Source organism: Rhamphochromis sp. 'chilingali' (assembly GCF_963969265.1).
Source record: "Rhamphochromis sp. 'chilingali' genome assembly, chromosome: 2".
Lineage (NCBI taxonomy): Eukaryota > Metazoa > Chordata > Actinopteri > Cichliformes > Cichlidae > Rhamphochromis > Rhamphochromis sp. 'chilingali'.
Genome location: NC_137930.1, coordinates 49283001 through 49308655, shown reverse-complemented (window position 1 = coordinate 49308655; position 25655 = coordinate 49283001). Strand labels below are relative to the sequence as shown.

Sequence of the window (25655 nt, the reverse complement as noted above, 5' to 3'; positions counted from 1 at the left end):
AGACAACTTGTCGCATGGTGTCAGAATCCATCAGCCTGTTCCTGACCTAGAATTTTAAGCACAGATCTAATATCTGAGGAATGAAAACAATGGATGTCTCCATTACTCCCTGGAGCTCTTGGGCCTCAAGAATAGCTTCTTTCCTCTTCTATTCTGCCTGTCTGTTTTTGAGTCAGAAGATAAATGAGCATGCTTTGATACAGCTTGAGGAAAAAAAGAATGTCAAAAGTCCCCACGGAGTCCTAAAAGGCAGCAAAGATATGGAATAAAAGGGAATGGGACAGAGATTCAAACTCACTGAAGGACAGAAGTATTTTATGAAACCAGGCTGTCCTAGTCGTATCCTTGGTCATTTCCCATAATCGTCAAAGGGCAACCTAATTTGCTACTGTTTTTCTAAGACATATCACAGAATAATAGTGTTACTCAAAGTGAAACAGCCAGTATTTGGTTATATTTCGAAGTTCCCTAGCTGATGACTTTGTCTCTTTTAAAATTACAATTGTGCAGAGTAAATTAAAAATATTTCCAATATGCAACACAGTGCCAGTGAACCTTTACTAATGGTGGTTAATAAATGTTTAGAAGCTAGGCAAATGAACAATTGGACTACAATTTTCCCTGTAAACAAGTAATTAGCACTGAAATATATGATATTAAATTTCCCTTCAGTCTGAATCATCTTGTAATGAGCTATTCAATTGAAAAAAATCAAACATTAAGTTCCTCATTTGGCCACTGATACACATATACTTGGTAAACAGAAGTTTAGAAAATTATGCTAAATTAAAAAATGAAAAAAAAAAAAAGAATCTGGTAGCTTGTAAATGAAATAATTAATGGAAATTGTGGCAATTTTACATAAGTGATGAGGAGCTTCAGCACCTGAAAAGTCATCAGTACATATATCTGAGCTGAATCTACCGATACATAGCTATGACATATATATTATTTCTATAAGAAAAAACAATTGAAACTTTAAAACCAAGATAAAAGCATCACTTTTTTTTTTTTTTACAAAAGTCCATAGATTGTTTAATACAACATACCATATTCTCAACAATTCAACATCAACAAAATTTTGTTAATTAAAAAAAAAATCTGCATATTACCTTTATTGCACAGAACAATTTGAATGTATTTTCCATAGATTTCTTTTTTAGTATATATATTTTTTTGTAAAAAGTTGGCTTGGACTACATGGTCAGTATAGTCCATGGTCAAAATCAAAAAAAGTAATAACATATACCAAAATCAGAACTTCCCAAACCACTTAGGAAGGAAAAAAAAAGGCTAGGTACAGTTGCCACACTTTGAACAAAGAGAGCATTCATAATCAGCAAGAGGGAGAACCATGAGCCATATCCAGCGTTTTTTTTGTTTTGTTTTGTTTTGTTTTGTTTTTTTCTCCTTTATGCAAAACGGATTACACCAAAGCTGCTTCAGATTGCTCCATGGGTGAAACCATCTGTGTCACTTCAACCATCTGCATATTCAGTTCTTACTTCCAGCCATTACTGTGATGTAATATGCAATGTCATCCATCATAGATAACTTGGCCTTTATCCTCACATGTTTTCAAAGCCCGGCTGTACAACAGTGTGTACTTGAAAAGGTAACTTTTGATTTTATTTGCAGAACCAAGTGGGAGCATAATATGCTGCAGTTTTTCCCCCTGACAAATAAATGCACATTTCTAGGAAAAAACGAACATATAAATGATTCTGGAAGGTAATTTTTCCATGGCTTTGCTGGGGGAGGCAGTATTGTCATGAATAAAGCATTAATTTCATTAAATTTAAAAAAAAAATCAAGAAAGAAATGACAGAAATGTTCTTACAGCTTGAGGAGCACATCATATCCAAAGCGTGAGCACCGCAAGTTTTATTCCATCTAATCATGTTGAGCACAAACTAATACTATTACATAAGTTTTTTTGAAATGCTATTTAAAAGCTTAGGAGTAAGTACTTAAGTGCCAGAGTCAACCATTCTTTTGGATGGCAAAACTGCTGTGGATAGGTGCATCTATTGTGAGAACAGAGCATGGTTTCAAACACTTTTCTCATTTCCTTTTTGTGTCAGGTCCTTAATCTATCTGTGAGCACTGTCTGGGTAACATCTGAAAATGGACTGAGTGGCACTGGTGCTAAGTACTCACTTCAAACCATTATGTAAAAATGTTTAATACTCACATTTAACATGATTTTATGCATTTTTTTGCATTAATTATTTATGTGAATATTGTCGGTGTAAAAATGCAATTTTTCTTATATACCTTTTGGCTGTTTTTTAGCTGATTTTTTAGATCAGTAAAAATGGACCGATTGCCAAAAATTTGCACCAAATTACTGCTGTAATCATCATTGCGTTAACAGGGTTATAATCTGATTTTACAGACTGTTAATTGTTTTTTCTTGGTTATGAATTGGGTGCTGTGAAATTAAGATAACATTTTACAGATGTTAGTAACAGTTTTGTCTCTCGAAGAATTTGCTGTGTTTTTTTCATAATATGACACAATAAATTTCCTGAATCACAGAAAAACCATGGAAAAGAAAAAAAGGAGGCACAGGAGTATTCACAATGATATACAGTGATGAAGATGTACTTGAATTGGCCAGTGTTTAAGGTGCTCAACAACCCATACAAATATCATTCATAAGAGAACACCTAACTTCAGAATAAAGCAAACACGAAATAAAAAAAAATACGCACAAAAAACAGAGACGGCCAAAATATGATCTGCCCCTCGCATTCTAGCTTTTAAAATGTTTTATTTTTATTTTTGTGATATAGTTATCTCATTAGAAATCCACAGGAATAAGAACTGCCTATGACAAATCTGATTTTCAATTAATGCCCCCACAGGCCTTGTGGAAACCACAGATGCCATGTAACACTGGGTGTGGTTTCATTCCTTGTCCATCAGTCAGGAGAAAGAACATTTTACTCTATGTTAACAGACCAGGATCCACAGGTTTGTAAGAGAGGAAAGGAAATGTCTTCTTTACCATTTGTCTTATTTTAAAGTTCAAAATTAATAAATTCCACAGCTCTGTTAGATCATTTTCATGTTAAATTTGCGAGGAGCATCCACTGTGTTGCTGCTCATGCCAGCGTCTGATTTCCGTGGCACATACTCAATCTCAATGTTGTGTTTAGTGTTGCCTTTACCTCTGCTCCAGAGGAACAGCAGTACCAGGCAAAAGAGGACGACACCAAGAAAGGAGATGAATCCCATTGTAGTTGCAATAATCAATGTCTTTATGTCGAATGGGAAAGGGGCATTGACTTTTGTATCATTAGCTCCAGTTTCTGTCGGCTGGTTGGATATGAAAGCAAATGTTTTGTTGGGCTGGTGTGGCCAGTCAGGCGAATAGCTATGAATATGAAGGTGTGCAAGAGAGGTGTCATTTCCACCTGCGTTGCTAGCTATACACACATATGTACCGTTGTCTTGAATCTGGGCATAGCGCACTTCGAGAGTACCATCTGGCAACACAGACAGCCTTCCAATCATCTTGGTGGTGATAAACTTTTTCTGTGGAGATCGCCACATTATCACTGGAGCGGGATCCCCATCTGCTTGGCAAGCAAAATGAACAATGGCTCCCTCGTCAACAAATTTTTGCTGAGGTTTGCGATCCCTAATCCTAGACTTGCGACACGTGAAGTAGTTTGGCTGCAGAACATCTGGGAAGTCTTTGAACTCTTTGCCTTGGACGAACTCAGGGGAGGCACAGGTGGGCTGCTGCCTGTTGAAGTTCAGTCTCCAGCGCCGGCGGAAAACCCACAATAGTCGACAGTCACAGGCCAAGGGATTATCATACAATGCCAGGGTTTCCAGGTTGCCAACTGAATGGAAAGCAGACTCCTCTAAAGTACTAAGCGAGTTCCCAGACACATTTAGTATTTTCAGGTAGTTTAGACCTCGGAAAGAGTAGGGTTCAATCATTGCCAGTCTGCCTCCCACAAGGTGAAATTCCAGCAGACGCAGCAGATCATGGAGCTTATTTCCTTCAATGGTATGGATAGGGTTGTATGAAAGATTGAGAAAGCGCAAATAAACCAAGTGCTGCAAGGCTACATAAGGAATTGTGGTCAGGTTGGCATTTGCAATCGTCAGGTAGGTGAGATTTAATCCATACAAGCAATTTGGGGTCATCGTATCCAAATATGGCCAATTTGCTATTTCCAATATTTTTAACCGATAGAGCCGTTTAAAAGAATAATCCCGTATGACATTGATATTGAGGTGACGCAGCCTGAGAGTGATTAAACTGTGGAGGTGGGTAAAAGCCTCTGTTGGCACAGAAGACAAGTTGCACTTCTCAAGACTCAGGTGCTCAAGACTACTTAGGCCATGAAAAGCTCGATGGGAGATGAAAACCAGATCATTATCACCCACTTCTAAAGAGCGGAGGTTATACAAATCCTGGAACATGTAGTCCAACAGGATGACAATCTTGTTCTCACTTATGTCCAGCTGTGTAAGATTGCTCAGACCTGTGAACACACCGAGCTGGATGAGCTTTAGCTTGTTGCTACGTAGCCCCAATATTCGCAAGCCATAAAGGTTGTTGAATGCTCCAGGCTCAATAGTGGAGATTGTGTTTTCACTCAGTTCCAGGTGTTCAAGGTTGGGACAGTTGGCAAACTCATCTGGGTTAATGGTTCTGATACGGTTCTTGCTGAGGTCCAGCAGTCTTGTTTCTGCAGGAATGCCTTCAGGAACTGTTATGAGTCTCTTGCGGTGGCACATCACCGATCGCTCTTGAACATTGCAATCACACCGGGATGGACAGCCTGTTGTGGATCCAGACAGAACGGTGCTCAGCATCAGAATCAGAATAGGCTGCCAGAAAGCCACCAGGTAGCTGTGCCCAGTCGCTTCCCTGCCCACCATCTTATCGGTTACCTAGAGAGACGCAGATACATAGCAAAATGTTCATGATGATCTGTTCAGTTAAAAGACAAATACAGTGCAAATTGTGAAAAACTGAAACATATGAGCTAAAACAATAGTTTTAACAGTCTTGAGCAATGAGTTGATTTGTCATCATGCAGTTTAATGATAAAATTCTACTATTTTACATTATATGTGGGAGATGTTCAGAACAGGAGTCTGAATTAATAGCTCTCAGAACAATTCTCTTTGGTTATTATGTGCATTTTCTGGCAGTTGGCAAGTTCAACAACTGCATGTGCTAAAAGGACAACATTCTGATGCGACACAAATGCTAACAGAACAGAGAAGAGTAGAGAGAGTGTGTCCTGCTGCAATATTCATGAACAGACTAAAGATGAATAGAGGTTACAAGGAATAAGGTATGTGCATGCAATTATAAATTCTGCATCTTGAACTTGCCAGTGCAGAGTTTCAAAAGGTATTTTAAATCCGAGCAGCTCCTGTAAATACACAGTCGTCCATGAGACCTTGTTATATGAATAAAAATACTGATCCAAGGAAGAAAATCAAAGGCAAAATCATTCTAGTAATCTACATACATCTTTCACTACTGTATACCCTCTTGGTGTACGCTGTGGAGTCCTGAACATATCTACACTAAACCTTACAAATAATCAATCAGTCAATGCTGTCTCCGTGACATAAAGCAAAGAGACGTGTCTAGTGGAATTAACAACATATTTCTGTAATCCAAGTCATGCTGTGTTGTAACAACTTTTTCTGAGCACATCCGTGGTTTAGTGTGGTATTTTGAAGTCTTTTTCTTCCTATTACTTAAAATGTAAATTTGCTGTGTGAGGGTTTGCTGTGTGAGGGTGGAGCAACAGTAACAAAATGATACAATCAAAGATAAAAATGGTGGCAACTATGACGTATGTGCTATGGATGACAGTTGCTCACAGTTAAAATATAGACCATCAGTGAATTAGAAATGGAGAGATACATATGTACAAGACAGGAAACAAAACCTGTTTGATTTGATTCCACTGGTTAGCGTGAGTCTATCCTTTCTAACAGCAATGAAATGATCCATTTGTGTCATAGCAGAACACCCATTTACAAACAAACAAAAAAAGAGCATGTGATCAGCATTAATGCTACAACAATTTTGAACTATATTACCACACAAGGAGTTGGATGAAAATAAGAGGTAAAAAATGTAAAGAAAAAACAGGCTGAAAAAAATTATTTCACATATAATTTGCACTCCTCTTTAGACATGTCCCTGGGAAATGCCTGTCAATGTGTGATCACTGTTGTCACAATACAGTGAATATTCCCAGTGGTATGCAGTTTTATCTCTTCTTCTAAATTAGTCTTTAGGATCCCCAGCACCTCATCTGGTATAGCATGCGACTCAGATGCCAAGGCTAAGTTCTCACTACATTAACCCATCCTGGTCTCTGTATTGCGTGTCATTCCCCGTCTCTGTCTCCCAATCTTTCTGTCTCTCTGTGAGGCACACAAAAGCCACCAAAAAAGAAAAAAGTCAATTTCTGAGTGGTTATGTGATTGTTCTTCCAGATGCCCAGGAGGTCTGTGAAGATGGATAATGCACCTTTATATTTCAGCAGATTCAGTGGACCACAATACATTTGACAGATTGATAGTGTAGAAAGAAAAAATCAGTGATATCCAGCTTGACAGTTAATTATGGGGTAACCTGTTACTACTATTGTGGCCACCAGCCACTGATAATTTTTACCCCAGTGAGCCCATAGTCAACTGGACAGTAGAATCATGAAAAAATGGGTTAGATTTACTTTGCTCAATTTCATTTTATTCGCTCTGAGGTCAAAGTTCAGATTGGGGATTTGATGATACCATCTGTAATCAAGTGATGCCAGAAACAGTTGAGAATTTGTCTGAATTCAGAGACCTGCACCGGAACCTGCTGTGCTTCATGCTGCCTCTGGATATACTTAATATTTCTTGTTCCTTAATGTACACTGATTAAGTAAGTGGCCTGTGAGTGACATAGTGTGTCATAGGACATCGCAAGAAGTCTATGAAAAGTGAAAAAAAAAATGGCCTCATGACAGGCTCAGACTCTATCTGTTGGCCTACATTGTGGGGATATATCACATATTGGCTATCACTCAATGAGATGCTATTATGCCCAGCCCTAATGCCACTGACACGTTAACACAATCATAGAAATATTCAAAGTATAATCCCCTGTTGGTAAAGCTCCTTGACTACAACTTCAGCAGGTTGTGGATTGCAGTAAGGCTTCCGAACAAGTCCCTGCACTCTTCTATACATCCCAACAGTGCACGTGATTGGGCAATATTAATAAGAAATTTGAATATTTAAGTAAAGTTTTTGATGAAATTGCATTTTTATGACTTAGATGCATCTAAGTCATTTGCAGCACAATTTACAATTTATAGCACACGGCTTCAGCAGCAAATATGCAATGAAACATGAAAAGATATGGACACATTAAGATGAAGAATGCTATCCATGGGTAAACATTTGCAGCTCTGTTTTGTTAATGATCTGGTGTTATCATCCCCTCACAGGCATGTATTCTGAATGTGTTCTTCATTCGAATCAGCACTCCAGTGAGCTCCCACAGAATTACATTAATTGAGGTGAAGTGAGAGGGGGTGTGCTGCTCAAAAGAATGAATATGTAAGAGAAATAAGACAGTGGGGCTCAATAAATGAGGACTCACTGGTCCAAGACCAGTAATAACTAGATCAATGAATAGAGAGATTAATGCCTTTATGCCAGGATCCGCTGGGATGCTGAAGATGTTGCTTCATACGTAAAGTAGATGGTGCCCTGTTACAATGGAGTAGGTGTAGGCAGTTCAGTGTAGCATTAAAACACGGTCCAAGTCGCTATAATTAAGTAAAGTTTAATATGACATTTTATGGTTTTGATATAGAGCCCAATTTTAAAATAATTTTCAAAACCCAAGAAAGAGCAGGTAGATGAAGGAAAGATGGTCTTCAGATTCTCGACACACTGAAGCTAACAGTACAGCACTACAATCATAACACAGTAACCGAAACATTCAGCCAGTTCATGTAAAAAAAGGTTCACGTTAAACTTTAACATCTGCACTGTAGCAAGCTAGAAATTATTTTCTTTTCCATATCTTATCATTCCTTTTTTAACAATTAGCACATTCGAGAATATGCATGTATCAGTGTCATTAAGTCCTAATCATCACAGAGTAATCCGAGTCACATTTTAGTTTACCTGTCAGAAGATATCACTTCTGAGCCTTGTTAAATACCATTGTTAAATACCTTTAAGCTTCCTGGAAATCCGTAAGATGATGCTGACCTTATCTGTAGCACAAAGTGTTAAAAGCCTTTAAAGCCCATTCCTCTGCAAACCGCTTAGTCAGCTGCCCGTCTAATCCTTAATGGCCAGACCAAGGACTGGAATCTTACTTCACCACCTATTTACTCTTCTTTAACATGCCCTCACACTCTTGTCCCCAGTGTTTACAATTTCATATGATGCCTATTAGTGGTATCAAGCATAAGTAATTCCAGTCATATTTTCTTTGTATAATTTGCAAATTTATATTTTTGTGTAAGTTGATAAAAGTGTTTTATTCTCTTTCTGCTATCACTTTAATCACTTCTAAGATGCTTATTGGCTTTCTAACTGCAAGTAGCATTGCAGGTATTAAAGCATAAACTAAAAGTGACACCATGACTAAATGCAAGTTTTTTTGACCTTTAGCAAGTGGTAGTAAGATCTGTCTCACACTGTCCTGGATGAATTTGAACAAAATTGTTAACCTTGTGTCATTGAGAAGCTACGCTGCCTGCTGGCACTGTTGGCTGGGTTTGAACCTGTGATATGGCAGGGCTTAAATGTAAGCTGACGCCCAACAGATGGACAGTAAAGCCCTAATCCAGGTGAAGAAGCTGGTTGGTGCATCGAGGTGCAGAATTCCAACAGTGGCCAGCTGTTGTTCTGACAAAACTCTGCCGTAAAACCTGTAGACATGTCCCTCCTGAACTTCACCTCTCAAAGGGGTCATTATTGCTTCTGCGCAGTGTTCTGTTCATTGATGTCTCATTCTGTAGTACAGCAACAAATAGGAAACTGGGAAAGAATTACCAGTACATTCTGCATATGTAGGGAATGACAGGAATTTCTGATGTTGAGTCTGCCTTTACTGATAAAAAAAAAAAAAAAGATGCAAACAAAACTACTTTCTAATTAAAAGAAAAAGCCACTTACACAAAGCCTGTCAGGAGACCAAACTTACACCAAAGGAAAAAACAAAACAAAAAAAACAAACAAAAAAAAAATACTGGGGATGGGTTTATACATTAAAAGTTGATTACTTGGACCAGTCATATTGAAAGGGATTGTTTTGTTGTTCCAGCTCGTAAAAGATGTTTTTTTTTCCTTTTAATAAGACAATCAACAGGGCAATTAGAAAGATATTAACTCAGTTTTATAATAAATAGTGAATTCTTATTGTTTTGACATATTTTTAAAAATCATTTTATAAAACCCTTACTTTTAGCTCTACTTTAGAGATGTTGCCCTATAGTCATAGTAAAAGATTTTGATGATAGTAGACAGTTGCCAATGTAAAGAAAATACAATTATAGTTGGATAGATAATATTATTTGGGTTTGGTTCAACTGATTAGCTTATTGTTAAACTAGAAGGGATATCTATTTCAAATTCAACAGCATGCTTTCAGGAACTGTAAGCTCTAAAATAAAAACAGTGTAGCCAATAATAATAATAGCTAATGATTCTGGTCAAATTTTTTTAAATCATGTTTCATTAAACATTAGTTTATCGAGGCCCATAGCTGGGGCTGTTGTGTATTTTCTTTTTTCTTTGTTGGGTGTTTGGTGTGCAATTTAGGGATCGTGATGTTCTATCATTATTAAACTATTCAGCTTGCCAGCTCTCTGCAGAGAATCGTGATTTTTTTTTTGTTCTTTCTTTTTAAGGAGATAAAGTGTATTTTGGAAAGACTCAAATAAGACTCACTAATGAGAGCTCACATGTTTTTCACAGCATCCAAAACAATTACCGTAATAAAAGGAAACGAGCCAAACTTAAGCCTAGAGGAATTACACAAAAAGGTCTAAAAAAAATCATTTTCTAATTAAAAGCATACTTATAATGATGTCAATTATCTGAATTTGGCAAATTATTTCATCATATATTTTGTTAAGACTGACAAACAAAACAGAAAAATCTAATAAATGCGGTGAAGCTGACAAAAACAAGAACGTAGGCTATTTTTCACTCAGCAACTTCACTTGGATATGTCTGTTGTTTAATAGTTATCCTGTTTAGAGCTTAGTTAAACTATCATGTGAAAAAACATGTGTAGGCCTTTAGGAAGAAGTCATTAGCAATTTGGATATGAGAGCTATTTAAATCAGCCCTGACAGTTAGAAGACGATCCTGATATAATATTGATGAACTGATAATGTAAAGCGTGATGTGCTATTTATAACTAATATCACAGTTCAGACTGCCCAGCAACACTTCAAAATGAATAAAAGGGAAACTGATTATAAAAACTTACTTATTAGTGAAAAAATAGCTCAGTGGATATCATTCCAACTCTATCCATGTCTTTTTCCCCCCATCACGGGGCGACCGTGGCACTGGGGGTTGGGAAGCGCATCTGTTGGCCAGAGGGGCCGATGGCGCGATATGGCAGTCTTGCTTCTGTCAGTCTGTCCCAGGGCAGCTGTGGCTACAACTGTAGCTTGCCTCCACCAGTGTGTGAATGTGAGAGTGAATGAATGGTGGCATTGTAAAGCGCTTTGGGTGCCTTGAAAAGCGCTATATAAATCCATTATTATTATTTATTTTATTTGACCTCCAAACACTGAGCGTAGAATGAAACACAATAAATAACAACTTGGGTTGTGTGTTTGTGTGTGTTTAACTTTTCAAATGGTTAGCCAATTAGACAAGTGTACAGCAAAGATGTGGCAACCACTTAACATAGCCTTTATCACTTTGTTAGCTAATGTTGTGGACCCCATTTTGAGTCTTGATTTCTTTTGCTGAAAGAGACTCTAGGGCTCGAAGCAACTAAGTCAGGGTCGCACACATCTACACGTGGGCTCTTCTCCCAGCAACACAGGAGAAGCCAACACCCCGAGCTCCAGAAGCCAAACTGAAAACAATGCAGACATTGCAATAAAAGTAGAAGAAGCACTAACTGCTGAAGGTCACAAGGCTTTAGGTTTCATACAGAATACTGATTTCATATGAGTGTTTTAGTGTTGGAGCTGAACCTGGCCTGTTCTACTTTGTGTAGTTTGGAAGACTGAGAGCAAGTCTGCACTAACAAGGCCCCGTGAGGTACTTGAGAAAGTCTGTTTGAAGCAATGGGCCAGAACCATTTTTTTTTTTCCACAGTCAGCAGAACTTGATATATCGCTGTATACAATTTTTGGATAAACACTATTTGTTTCAATTGGGGGTAAATAGTTTACAAACTTAAATCTGATGCTCATACATAAGTCAATCAATTGTTTTATCGATTATGGATACATGATTAATACATGAGTAACCATGTGGTTCATTACATCATGTTAAAATAAACTGAGAGACTAACAATGAAGGCAACAACAGCAATAAAATAATAATGATAATCAGCAGAAATAGTATTAGTACAGTGAGAGTATAGCTCAAGCTAGCGGTACCAATGTAAATGCACATGTAGGAAGTTTAACCTAGTGCCCAAAATGGAATAGGAGGCAGGAAATTGAGCTAGATAAGAAGAAGAAAAAGAACATAAAAGGAAAAAAAAGAAAATGGATGAGTTATTGTTGTTATTATTGAAATTTTAGCTCATATGTGAGGGCAAATAATAACCACTGAATGTAGCATGCTATTAGCAGACAAACTGAATTTGTATTAAAGTTTTTCTTGATCAACTTTTGCATTGGTTTAGTAAACAAAATAGTGCTCGAGGCAATTAAGTTTCACGGATAATATCCCAAAAGGTCTTCTGTTTGATTTGCTGAATGAAAAACATGCTGTGAGTTTTTGCAAAATAGGGTAAACATGCACTGAGTAGTATGAGCTCAAACTGACCAATTGAGATAACCTGTAGTTTAGGTGCACTTTGTCTGTTATGGACTAATTTGCTCTTCTTATCCAGAAACAAAGAAACTGTTTCCTTGGCTACTGATGAGCAAAAAACACTGAAATCTCACCAATATTCTTGTAATGAATTTGCAGGATGATGTGCAAAAAACAAATGAGCTTAGGCGAATAAACAGGTCTCCCAATGCTCATCAGACGCCATGAAAACATTTGGTTATGTAATCATCCATCCATCCAATTTTCATTGAAAGTAAACTTCAAATCCTGAATATTCTTTCTTTAGAGTTCGTCATTTGTTTGTTGTTATTATGCACAAAGTTTTATTTATGAATATTAATGTTTCGTTACAGTGCTTTCATCTAAAGGTTTGAGATGTAAAAGGTAAAGTTTTCAAAAATAAAGCTGTAAAAAGTATATATAATTTTTTATATATACTTTTTAGATATACACCAGTTGATCGATAACGGCAAGCTGAAGGACATTTAGAATTGGAAACAAACAAAATCCCTGTCAGCTCAATCACATATCCTGCCAGAACATCCAAACCTATTTGAATACTCCACATTTTTGCTCTGAATTAATCATTCTTGAGTGATGGGTTAATATTATGCTGCTGAATCAAGCCCTTACCTCTTCTATGGCGCATAAGCATTTGCCAAGACATAGTGTATGATTTAATTTGAGAATGACAGTACTTATGCAAATCAAAACTGTCCTCAAGTAGTGCTATGGGGGAAGAATCGTTATTTAGAAGGTGAAGATGTTAAAATTGTAAAATTCAACATAAGGACCCTACTGAATAGCTTCCGAAATTTATTCAAGGTTAGAGGGAGGGTAAATGAACGATTTGCGAGGGGGATGAACATATTGCTCTTCTCACTAAATTTGTGAGTGAATAATTTTTTCCCTCAGATGAAGTGAGCAGATTTGGCAGTTACCCTCAGAGTGTGTTGCGGGTGGGGGTAATCTGTTTGTTGGTGAGCTCCTTTGCAGGCTTATGGAACAACTAGTATATCAACTTCCCCAAATACGTAGCCTTAATAGCCTCGAATAGACTGAAAACTGCACTGGTTCTTCAATTAAAGAAGTCAACATGGAAACATGCCTTCATCTCGTAATGAATGATTAAGGGCATATTTTATCAGCTGCTAGGAAGTATGACGGGCACAGTGTGGAGAGGCTCTCGGCTATATTGACTTTAATTGTGACTGGCATCTGAAGGCTTTCTTCCCAGTGTGGCGAAGAAAATGTCCCTTTTGCTTAGCTGTGCCTGCAGCTCACAATAACGGCTTTTAAAGGGAAACGAGCTGTAATTAGTGGATAGAGAGTTGACCCTCATGCATAAAATCCCCAACTAATGCACCGGGATCAGACTTTAGAGGGTACTGTTGTTGCACAATGTAGTAGGGAATGGCCTATATTAGTGAAGCTCCAACCACACAGGAGTTGTTTACAAAACCCATTATTGTGTGTCAGGACTTTTGTTTTTACAACTTGCAGTCACCAGGAAATATATGTCAAGTTGAGATGAACTTAGCAGTATTAAAAAAGATTATGATATTGCCAACACAATTTGCACAGTGTGCTTAATCAGACTTACTGTGTAATAGAGGGTTGGGTAGGAAGGAAGACGCCATAAATCTTTGTAACTGCTTGACGTGAGTTGAGATGACAGAAGATTTTAATCAATAAAGCATACATTAGTGTTTGCTGATGGATTGCAATTGCTTAACATAAATACTCAAATATGTTCAAAGTACTTCATCCATGTCTAATTTCCAAAACTGCCTTAATTTTCTGTTCTCACAGTCTCAGTGTAAAATCTTAAGCTCCATTTTATTATTCCTTTGTTACATTGCAGCACGGTGGCACGGTGGTTAGCACTGTTGCCGCACAGCAAGAAGGTCCTGAGTTCAATTCCAACACCAGGCCGGGGTCTTTCTGTGTGGAGTTTGCATGTTCTCCCCGTGTTTGCGTGGGTTCCCTCCGGGTACTCCGGCTTCCTCCCACCGTCCAACGACATGCAGCTTGTGGGGATAGGTTAATTGGATAATCCAAATTGTCACTAGGTGTGAACGTTCGAATGAATGTGAGTGTGAATGGTTGTCTGTCCCTGTGTGTTGGCCCTGCGACAGACTGGCGACCTGTCCAGGGTGTACCCTGCCTCTCGCCCTATGACAGCTGGGATAGGCTCCAGCGCCCCCCGCGACCCTGAAAAGGATAAGCGGAAGCGAATGGATGGATGGATGGACATTGCTATTAATCTGATCCCTTCACCACAGATGGGACGGATGTTAACATATACTTGTTAAGGTAGAGCTTTCTATCCTGATAACCCATACTCTGTGGAGCAAAGGCAAAAAAGGAAAAACATCAACAGTGAGAAAGACACACAATGGGGAGTTTATTTGCTATTTCTAGCACCATGAAAAAGAACCTATGCCATACCAGTGGGAGAACCTTGTTCACATAAGATAAATGATTTAGCCTACTGTAATTAGTGACCATGAATGGATGGCTATCAATTGAACAGCTAAAATGGTATTAGATCATTTATCTATTTTTATACGTGCAAAATGATTCACCAGTCGTTCAGTCTTCAGTCTTTTACCAGCAAACGCACACAATGAACTAGCCTCTCCCTAAAATAACAAAACAAAAACCACACAGTTTCATTTATCTCTAATTTAAAATCTATGCAACACTTCATTCTATTTTCCTCTTGTTTTGAGATGATGGCTCAACGCACATTCATTTTAAAGAACGCAGAGGTGGATGGGCTTGTTTGTATCAGTTGACATGAAACTACACATGAACTTTAAAGCTAATAGTAGCAATTCACTGCATTATTTGGGAAAAGAAACTCTATTTAGATGGCCACAGCTACAATGTTGGTCTGTTTTCTCTCTAGCCACAATCCACGAAGGATTGAACAGGTCTGGTCATCCCCACAGTGGCTTCAGAGCAGAGATAGGGGAGCTTAATCCATGTCCTCTGAGAGATTGCCCAGAAAGATGAAGCCTTAATTAGCCAGATAAAACCTCACATAATGACGCTATTGATATAGACTGAGAAATGAGGTCTAAGCTGAAACCCTCTCCCCCAAATAAAACAAAGACTATTGCGCATAAGATGGTTGAGATGGGCTGGGAAGACACTTTGTAAAGTGACTGCGGTGGATGGAAAAAGGGGGCAGATCGCTCTCACTCTCAACTCCAGCAGGGGAGCATTGTCTCATCTCTCTGAACAATCCACCTGCTCCAAATTCTCTCATAAGAAGCTTAGAGAAAAATGCTGACCTTCATATAAACAAAGATTATGTGGAGGAAAACAACAACAGTTTTGGAGTACTTAAGCAATAGCACTCTGGGGAGGTTCAAGCAATTAAAGGCAAAATTACTCATCTGAGCTGTCCTTGTATCCTCCCATTCCATATCTTTGCTTTTGTGTAGTAAGACGAGGTCATAGAGATAGTGAAAAGAAAGAGAATCACATCTCTATTCTTCTGCTAATCCTAGGGGTACTAGAGGGAACAAAATCTTACTTTCAGAAAGACAATCTAGGTATTTCACATGCTATACATGGATCAATGACAAGGTGACCCAGTACAGTAATAGCAGATGGCTTTAAGGTTGGCAAAGACACTGCAAACCTCTTCAATGCTTGTTCTTCGAAGAAGTTACAGACATTAGCACCAGATTCCTTTCGTTTTCTTATTATTAAATAATAACTCCTACAACTGACTTAAATTTGTAGAATTTCATGTACACTATACGTAGATTAATATATCTTAACACTAGGAAAAGAAAGCCTCATTATATTTGAGTGCAACTGATATCAAAGCACATCCAGCCTCAATCTGTAGAGTTAGGAGGTGAGATCCCTTCTGCCACTCATGCCTTAATTAATGAGAATGGCTGTCTGTTTTCTTTGTTTCCCTGCAAAGAGCAGTGCCTATGTTGAAGCACACTGACAGGCAGACGCTTGTGGACACACGTTTTAGAATTTCATCTTTGTACTCTTGTCATGTTATTCTTGTCGTGATGTAACTTGTATGCCATTTACAGAGGACATGTAATTGCTGAAATGAAGCCAACTGTGCTGTAAAATCCTGTTTTTTGGGGTTTTTTTTATTCACTTTATATGTTCAATCTGGATTGAGAAACACATTTTTATTTACAGAACCAGCTGAAGGGATCAGATAAGATGAGCCATTACTTAACCAATAAGCATTTTCCCGCTGTGGAAAAAAAAAATCCACAGCCGATTTTAATGACATGTTAATTCACTATTTGAAACGGAAACGGTCTCATAACCAGTTAACTGTACTGGACATTTCTCATATACATAATTTTACTTTTCACTGTATTTCCACTTATTATTAGTGTTAAAATGTGTTTGACAAAAACAAACTGTAGAAAGTTGTTACAATGCTGTTTTACAGGCAAAATAAATAATCAGTCATTCAAAAAGTTGATTCATCTATAACCAAATTAACTTTTAGTCATCTGATTAACTTGACAGAACCTCTGATGATGACTTTTTTGTCTGTCACAGGTAAAGGGAACACTAGCTTCTTTAATTTTTAGAGCCTGTTATAATTTATTTTATTTTTTTAACCTTCTGCCCACTTTTCAAGGTCTTTAAACCTACGTAACTTCATTACCGTTTGTGTTAGAGACAAAATTCAAGTGGTTTTTGAAAGCTGAAAAGATGAGTGGCATACATGATAATTGGGTGATAAAGGGTTTTAATGTTCTAATCTCAAAAGTAAGAATTATGTGAGATGAAAATGATCCCGTCTATTTCTCGAATGTATTTGAATTTTATTCATTTTCTCATCAAAATCATTTCTGCTCACCTTTTGCACTGTTTTCTAAGTCAGTTATGAGATGTGTGGGTTAAATTGTCTGGACCATCCTCTCACACCACATCAGTGCTCCTCAGACCTGATCTCTTTCCCCTCCTAATTCCCACAGGTTCCCAAACTACTTTGCACTTCTGTGGCAGCGCAACACACGCCGGCATCCGACAAGGTCAAATGCCATTTCATTTTCTCATCTTTGATCGCTGCACGGCTCTTTCATCAGTCTCACCCTCCCCATCCACCCGCATGCTACCGTCACCATTTTGCCAGTTAAACTGACCTTTCTTCTCTCCCTCAGTTTTGAAGAATGGCAGAAACTGGAATTAAAATACATGCTCCAGATGTAAAATATTATCAAAACCATAAAGCTTGTGAGAGTGTCTTTATTTAAAGAAAATAATAATGATGTCTAGGGAAAAAGAATTAAAAATAAAACAAGTCCACCTTGAAAATCCTGGATTTCTCTCTTGTATCATTTTTAGACTTCCGGCATGTTTAGGCTTAAAGGACTAAAAGGAAACAGCTGCTGAACTGTCTGTCACATCAGAATACGGTGTTAAAATGCCAAACTGCAACATTTATATGCGTTTTTCCTGCTAAAGATAGACTTTCAGTATCCTACATGTCAACTGACTTCGGGGTCTGATTGAAAAAGATTTAAACGTGAATGCAAAGTCTCAGAATTTCTACGAGATGCGAGACAGCACCGTGCAGGAGTCTAACTGTAGGTGGGATTATTACTGCCTCTTCGTGTCTAGCAAAACAACATCTCTTCATGCCACTCAGTCTGGTCGATAACCTGAAATCTGACCTCTTGTTTCCTCCCTGCACTTTCCCTATCCTCCTTCAACAATATTAGCAGTTCGTTGTTACATTGTTCGGTTATTCTCTCTCTCTCTCGCTCTCTGTTAACAGCCAGAGGGTAAAAGAAAGTCGTAGTGAGGAAGGGAAACGGAGAGACAAACCAGACTGAGAGAGCTTTTAGGGAAGTTAAACTGAAAGAGTAAGATGGAGGTAGAGCACCAAAGAGATGAACGAGGGGAGCTTTTAGGGAACTAAAAGCTGCTCCCCCTTATACCTCAAAGCAAGGCCCCTGTTTTCTTGAATCACATGATGAATGGGAACAGACTGTCAATGGATAAAAAGCAGCTTCACTGATCTCACGAAAGGGAGGGATAATGGACTTGAAGCACATTAAAATACTTGAATTATCTTGAGTCACTTTAATCCATGTGTCATGGAGGATAACCTCTCTATACTTTGGCACTAAGGTGTCACTTTCTTAATGAATCCTAATGGGATTAGTGGCTTTTAATGGCGATTTTAACTTGTCAAGGCCCATCAAATACAAAGAAAAACAATGCAAAATCAGAAACACCTTATTCAGAGCTCACTATCTCAATGTAAAGTAGCTTTGAAAAATATGGCAACATTTTCCAACCAGCCAGTTCAACAACCAGTTAACCAGAACTAACCTATTAGATTGTATTGTATCTACTCTATTTCCATGTCAAAATGCACAATACCGACAGTTTAAAGGCTTCAATTATCAGATAAAGGGAAAACCTTTACTACACAATATTGTTGGTAAAAAGATAACAGCACATGGCTCTTTCTTAGCACAAGCTCTGGCATAGTTTATGAACTCATACACATGTACTCTGTCATACAATACCAGGGTCTGCATGGCACTACATCTGTCTGTCAAACCTGATGAATCAGTGTTTGTGTACAACTCTCAACACTTCACAACAAAAAGGAAGGAGGCACCACCACCACATGTTGCTATACTGCAATTATGCTTTGAGTTAAATCCAGTTTTTCAGCTAAAAACTACACACAAAACAATCCTTAAAAAACATCCTTAAAAAACCAACAATGAACTCTGCCAATCACTGATTACCATTTGCCCAACCATAATGTAAAAGAAGATCTGTATTGTTGTTTAAATGAGCTCAGCACTAGCCAAAATATTCTTTTTTTGAAGACGTGACTTTTACGCTACTACATCAATTTGAAATCACAGGAGACATGTAGCAGGTTGGGTGCAAATGACAACTCCGTTTCTAAGTACTTCCTCAGTCAGCCTACTAGACAGAGGGAAGAGAGTCGAGAGTACTAGCACTGCACCTAAACACCGGACTCTGAACTCTGAATCTCAATGGGCTATTTTAACAGCCATTACATCAGGGAGGTGGGGCACAAACACAAATCTTGTTCCCACTTATGAAAAATATCATATGCTCCATTCAAGTGAGGCTGTGAAAGTGGAGCTGCTGTTGTATCACAATTGTGTTTCAAATTGCCACCAAATAGCACTGTTTGAATTGCTGCTTTGAATATAAAGATGCAACATATTGTAATTTTGCCTCACAATAGTAATCATCAGCGCTGCTACACCATTTATTCAAACTCCAGCCATGAATGCATGTGACATTATCAAATGGGTCAATAATATCCATTGTCTACAACTGGAAAAGAAGGGAAGACGGCTTAAACGACGGACAGGGAATTTACATGTCAAAAACATCACATTTTCGATGATCCCGGTTCAGTGTGTTTTGTGGCCTGCTGATACACCTAAAATGTAACCATTATTCTCCATAAAAGTATATATAGTGCGCAGCGTAGCTATACACTAGATCACCTGTTTGCCATATGACTATAAGCTGTAAATAAGTGAAACTATGGAGTACGTTTTCAATGGCTGAGGCTACCTTGACTGACTTCTGATCGGGTGTTTTCACCCCAAAGTCCCATCTGAAGCTGTCAGTCTTAGGCCATCAGCTCACTCAGTCAACATAATTTAGAGCCCACTAACAGTTTAGGAGAGTGGCATTTACACGCAGTCATCCAAGAGGTGAGTGTTTAAGCCTTCTTGGCAACAGAGTTTCATTACTCTTTCATCATTCATGACTCCACTCCACAGGGTTGGTAAAAATCCTTAGCAAATACAAACCTTTGACCAATAGCTTCATCTGGCATCAATAAAGGCTAAATTGTTATTGAAATCCAAATTTTTAATAAAAGTTGATGGTAGGCATGCAATCAATTTTGACTGCTTGTTGCCATTCAAAATCCCACCTCTTTGTGAAGACCTTGATCTCGCACACAAGCACAAAATGGTTCTCTGAAAGCCCCTTTGGAGAATTTCCCTAAAGCCATTTTTCACACCGCTGTGAAGTAGATCAGAATTAGCTGCACTTGTCTGATTTTTTTTTTCAAACGCGAATTCTTTAAATGTTAATGAACCCCACAGGCTAATGTAAATGCATGACATTTACACATGCCTCTGACATGCCTCTAACAAGATTGTACACTACAATGACATTTTACTTAAGGAGTAAGCAGTGGGCAGAAATCTAAAACAGCCTGAATTTGATAGGTATCTGCCCCCCTCCATTCTAAACCTCTCCCACCTGACTAACACGGGCACAAACATGTGCTTCATGCACTCTGGAAATAAGTAAATCCTGACTTCAGACTTAAAAAAAAATTAAAACCCCAGTCTTTTCAGATACTTTGCTTTTATGCTACTTTACTGTATGTAGAACTGCACAAACCACACCCCTGCATTCCCTCTCGGGTCACTTGAAATACAGTATGCAAACAAAATGCAATATCCAATTTTTTGGGGGTGTTTTTTCTCAGACGACAAAAATATGTTGCTTATCCGAGTTTTAAAGCATCCATTGGCTGCTTATTTGCATTAATTTTCTCTTTAGTTTCCTGCTTTTGATTGCAATGAGCCATGAAAGATATGTCATGCAGTTAAATATTAATGTAAAAGCCAAGTCACAGCAGGATGTGAATATTGTCTGTTAGAATTCACACATCAAGACTTGAAACCCGTGCATTTCTGCATATTAAGTGTATGGTAGTTGCAGCTTTGTGACAGGTATCTGTGATGTGACAAATAAATGGTTTCCATTCTGGTGTAAATTCTGGATTAGTGTGCACAATAATCACGTTAATGTTTCTACCATCGCAGGATTAAGGGCAATGCAATTAGAATTACAAATGTGAAATCAGATGCGACACAGTGAAAGCCATTTTCACTAAAATGGTAAATGGCCTGTATTTGTATAGCGCTTTACTAGTCCCTAAGGACCCCAAAGCGCTTTACACAACCAGTCATCCACCCATTCACACACTGGTGATGGCAAGCTACATTGTAGCTACAGCCACCCTGGGGTGCACTGACAGAGGCGCGGCTGGCCCGACAGTGGCACCACCGGGCCCTCCGACCACCTCCAGTAAGCAACGGGTGAAGTGTCTTGCCCAAGGACACAACTACCGAGACTGGCCAAGCCTGGACTCAAACCGGCAACCTTCCGATTACAAGGCAAACTCCCAACTCTTGAGCCACGATCGCTATGCTGCCCTCACCACACGTGACCATGTGAAGCTAGACAGCTAGCGAACAAAATAGACGAGATCTTCCACACAAGGCTTGCTTTTCTTGCTTTTAATGAAGATCCTTTAAAGCCTTATCTCTCTCAAGGCTTCTCCTTGCTATTTCTTATTTGTAACTGAAATACACAGAAAGTGAAAATAAATTGCTAGCTAATACACATCCTAATGACAAACTTAAAGATTAGCCTAGCTTAACACGTGCGTTACATTAGCATAGCAGTTCACTCCAGGTAAACACATATAAAAGTTGTTTCTTAACACATTAATATTCACAAAGACGAACGTTTCCCAAGGTACAAGCGTGTACATGAACTCGTTCACTCTTTTAATACGGAGAAAACACGTCAAAGATATGCGAATGAACCGAGCGCTCCCTCGCTCCCGTTTCCGCACATACAATACGAAGATCGCTTGTGATAACGATGTCTCACTCTGAGCAAATTTCGAATCCATACATTTTAACTGTTGTTAGCATGAATTACTTAGAATATTTCTTAACTTTGAACTTATTTATCACTTTGCTTATGTAACTTAATCAGACTATGCACTAACTACTGACCTTTGACCAAAAGGCATAACAATCGCCCTATCGTGGTAAAGTTGAGGGCACAGCAAGGGCCACATATCCTCAAATATCTTTAAACAGCGAATCATTTACAGTAAGAATTGTAGAAATTCAGAATAAATTAACAGATATTCTAAAGAACGTTTTTTATAGTAACGTAACACATTAAACATGTGCTTCTTTATCTTTTTGGAGTTTTTTAACAAACCCTGACACTGCACCACCACAAGACCAGTAAATATATAATATGTGCACAACTGCAAAGAAACACAAACACAGAGTGTAACACATAAAAGTAGTTTAAATCTGCAATGAGACACAGCCCCTACATGGCAGACAGCTGCTACATTATAAAAAAAATTACACTGCATTTCATAAGTTGCGTTTGACTTGGGCAGGTTAGCCTTATGGGAAAGAAAAGAAATAGATTGCTGTTGACACTGTTGAGGAGCTGTTTTCAGCACCTCTGCTATGCTGTCTGGGACACTTTCCCAATTGATGGAAATACTTACATGAAAGTGATTGCACTGCTGGAACTACAAAAGCGAGAATAAAAATGCTCATGAGTTTTTGACAGCACATATAGCTGTTCCTTCTCCTTACCCACTTCTAAAGATATCAGCCAAGGACAAAAGTGACATGTGAACAAGATGCTTCCTCCTCCCATCAAATAGCCACTATGATCCCACTACAGATCTTTTATAACCACACCACCCAGCCTCGGGCAAAAAGTGGAACGACAGCCGGGGGCTTATAAAAACAACGTAATTGCAGTCTCATGTGAAAAGTCTCAGCGCTGCCATCCTAGCATTATGTGGGCACCATGGCCTCACAACTGGGAGCTAATAAACACCTTGTCAATGCAGTAGGTGTTAGCTTTACACCCAGGATGAGTGTCTCCAGGATACATGTTAACACATCATAAATCCACTCACTATTGGTCACTTAGTGTGTTGTGAGAAAGCAAGCCTGTGATCAGTCATCATACACTAACATCATGGTCCACACCATCACCACCCACTTTGTCTTGACTGCTTCTCTGTCCCAGTCTGCTGTCTATGATGAGGCTGATCTCTACCATGAATGAATAATGCTGCACACATATTTCAGTCTGATCTCATTAGTTTACTGTTCCATTCTCTGTCTATATCTGGTTACATTTCAAGCATGGGCTACTAAGACATAACCATTCTTCACTGAAATATAATGGTGTTACGAGGATCAAGATTTTCCTGTGATATCTGATACTCTGTATTATACTGCCCGCTATGTAGAGATTTAGCTTATTGCAAACATTGATCAGCACGTTGTAATTCAATACTGCATGCCAACAGCAGCATGAATTTGTAGGCCAGAATGGAGAGGAGCGTTTTCTACATGTGTGTCGTAGCCTACTGTACTGTAGGGCAAAGAGGTTAATCCTACTGAAAAAATGTAGATAGTCAAGGTCAGTGGCTGCACATTTGTTTAATGAAGGCAGCCGGGGCGTCTGGACAAAGCGGATCACACACTTCAGGAGCCTCTTAACTGCTGCAAAGCAGCTATGATTGAGTCAGCAGTGTGCCAATCATCAATGAAAACAAAAAACAGTAAAACATGACAGAAATAGGGCTTTAAGCCTGGGGATAAAATTAACAACCACAGGGCAGGATTTAAAAAAAAAACAAAAAACAGAAAAACACTTACTGTAATGGGGTCACTCTAAAGTCATTACTGAGTCCAAGAAGCAAACAAAGGTACCTTGATAGGGAGAGCACATCGGACCATCCAACCAAAGCCCCCCACTCACCCACACACATACAGGTGCCACACCCTTGTGGCTGTGTGATATCTCAGTGTACCCCCTATCTATCACGTTAGATTGTGCGCCCAGATAATGCCAGAGAAGCTGTGCTGCTGCTGTTGATGCTGATGGAACGACTGGAGGCTGCTCCTGTTCGAGCTGGCTGTCCGCTCCTTCCGGCTATTTATAACCAATAGAGCTACAGCACTTTATGAATGTCTGCAGGCACAGCATCACAGAGTCTTCTGATGCTCTGCCTCAACAGCTTTTGTGAGAATTATATGCATATAACAGTACACACATTATAATAGGCTGTCCTGCACAATAAAGCGGGAAGACATTCAGGGGCCGCTGTCACATTCCCTAAAAATGCAGCCTCTAATAACAAACAACAGATGGAGTGTGGCACCATAAACGCACAAGTTTCATCTTGTGGACTGCTTCGTCGCAATTGGTGCTATATATAGATCCCACGTCTGTAGTCTAGTTGAAAACAAAGAGTCCCAAGTCGTTTCACAAAAAAGAAAAAAACAAATGCACCACCACACCGCTGCAGAAGCCTGCTTGCTTTTTATACGCTGCCCATTTAACAGATAGCCATCTTTGCAGATGAATAAAATGGCATAGGAGGGAGGATCACGACTGCCTCACACTTCAACACAATGACAAATGTTATCTCAGCAGAGCCTATACGTGGTCAAATAAAGGCTAGATGAAGATAACATTTTGCAATTCACTCACCTCCCTACACACACACACAGACACAGTCCATGTTCTGCCTCTCTCTCTCACGAACACAAACACACACACACGCACACATACACACAGTCCATATTCTGCCTCTCTCTCTCTCTCTCTCACGAACACAAACACACACACACGCACACATTCGCGGGACAATTAAATTTGATTAATGCTTTAAGCTTTCGTCCTCTCCGACGAGCACACGCACACGCAGAAATGAGCAGAAAAGCAGATTTAAAATGTGCACCGATAACAAAACTCTAAATGAATTTGGAATGTGTCTTTATTGGATGTTCTGATACCTGCAGAGGACGCGCCTAATCACACTCAAGTCCCCGTTTGCTTTTCTGTCCTGTCAACAAATTCTGTCCTTATCATTTGGGACTTGCAGGAATATATGTGTATATGTATATTGTTGATTTGACATCGGAAAGCGCTCCTTGGAGTTACAAATAAACCTCTCTTATGAACTGATGTCGCCACTAGCGCACTAGAATTCACATATTTGATGGATGTTTTCTTCAAAGTAGCCAGGGGGAGACCAGGGTTTGGCTGCATACTATCCACCTCTCTAAAATCTTGGCCTCACCCCACATTAAACCGCAGTGACATAAGCACGGAAACCGAAATGTATCTGCATTATTTTATTTATTTATTGATTGATTGATTTTAAAAACAGTTTTTCCTAAATTATTTTATTTTATTTCACTGGCTTTATTAACCAAATACTCACCTGCTGTAGCCCTCACTGCTTCCAAGCATCCTTTCGCATTTCTTCCCGACGGCAACTCCCAGCCACCAACACTTAAACTGAGACGCACTATCTCAAGTCCATCTCCTTGATAGATAGCTTTAAAAGATGACAAGGGAGAACAGACACCAGGCAGCCGTTTCCTGCTGATTTCCAACGACTTTCTCCAAAACGGCACTGCTGCAGTTCTGAGACGATAGCAGTAGTTAAAACAGATAACCCACACAAACGCGCACATACAGCGCGATCCTCCCTTGGTAATGGGGCTCCTTGTGAGCCCGAACTCGTCCGATGAGAATAAAGGAGGAATGCAAATGGCAGGTAGAGAACAACTCCCACGCACTGCTCCCGATCCAAGCGCACAGCTCCCTGATGCAGTCTCTCCACAGCACACTCTCGGTACTGTGTGACTGGCTGTCGTCAGTGGCACAGGCAATCCGATTGCTGGAGGGAGGGACGGAGATGATCAGCGGAACGCACT

General features: G+C 39.1%; 1 protein-coding gene across 1 annotated transcript; it reads right to left on the bottom strand.

Annotated features, from left to right (window-relative positions):
* Nucleotides 1–1030: 1030 nt before the first annotated feature.
* Nucleotides 1031–25655, bottom strand: lingo1a (leucine rich repeat and Ig domain containing 1a). Its single transcript, XM_080875530.1, has 2 exons — nt 25157–25655; nt 1031–4920 (listed from the first exon to the last, which is right to left on the bottom strand). The coding sequence occupies exon 2, from the start codon at nt 4906–4908 to the stop codon at nt 3061–3063; it is 1848 nt and encodes a 615-aa protein (XP_080731656.1). The 5' UTR covers nt 4909–4920; nt 25157–25655; the 3' UTR covers nt 1031–3060.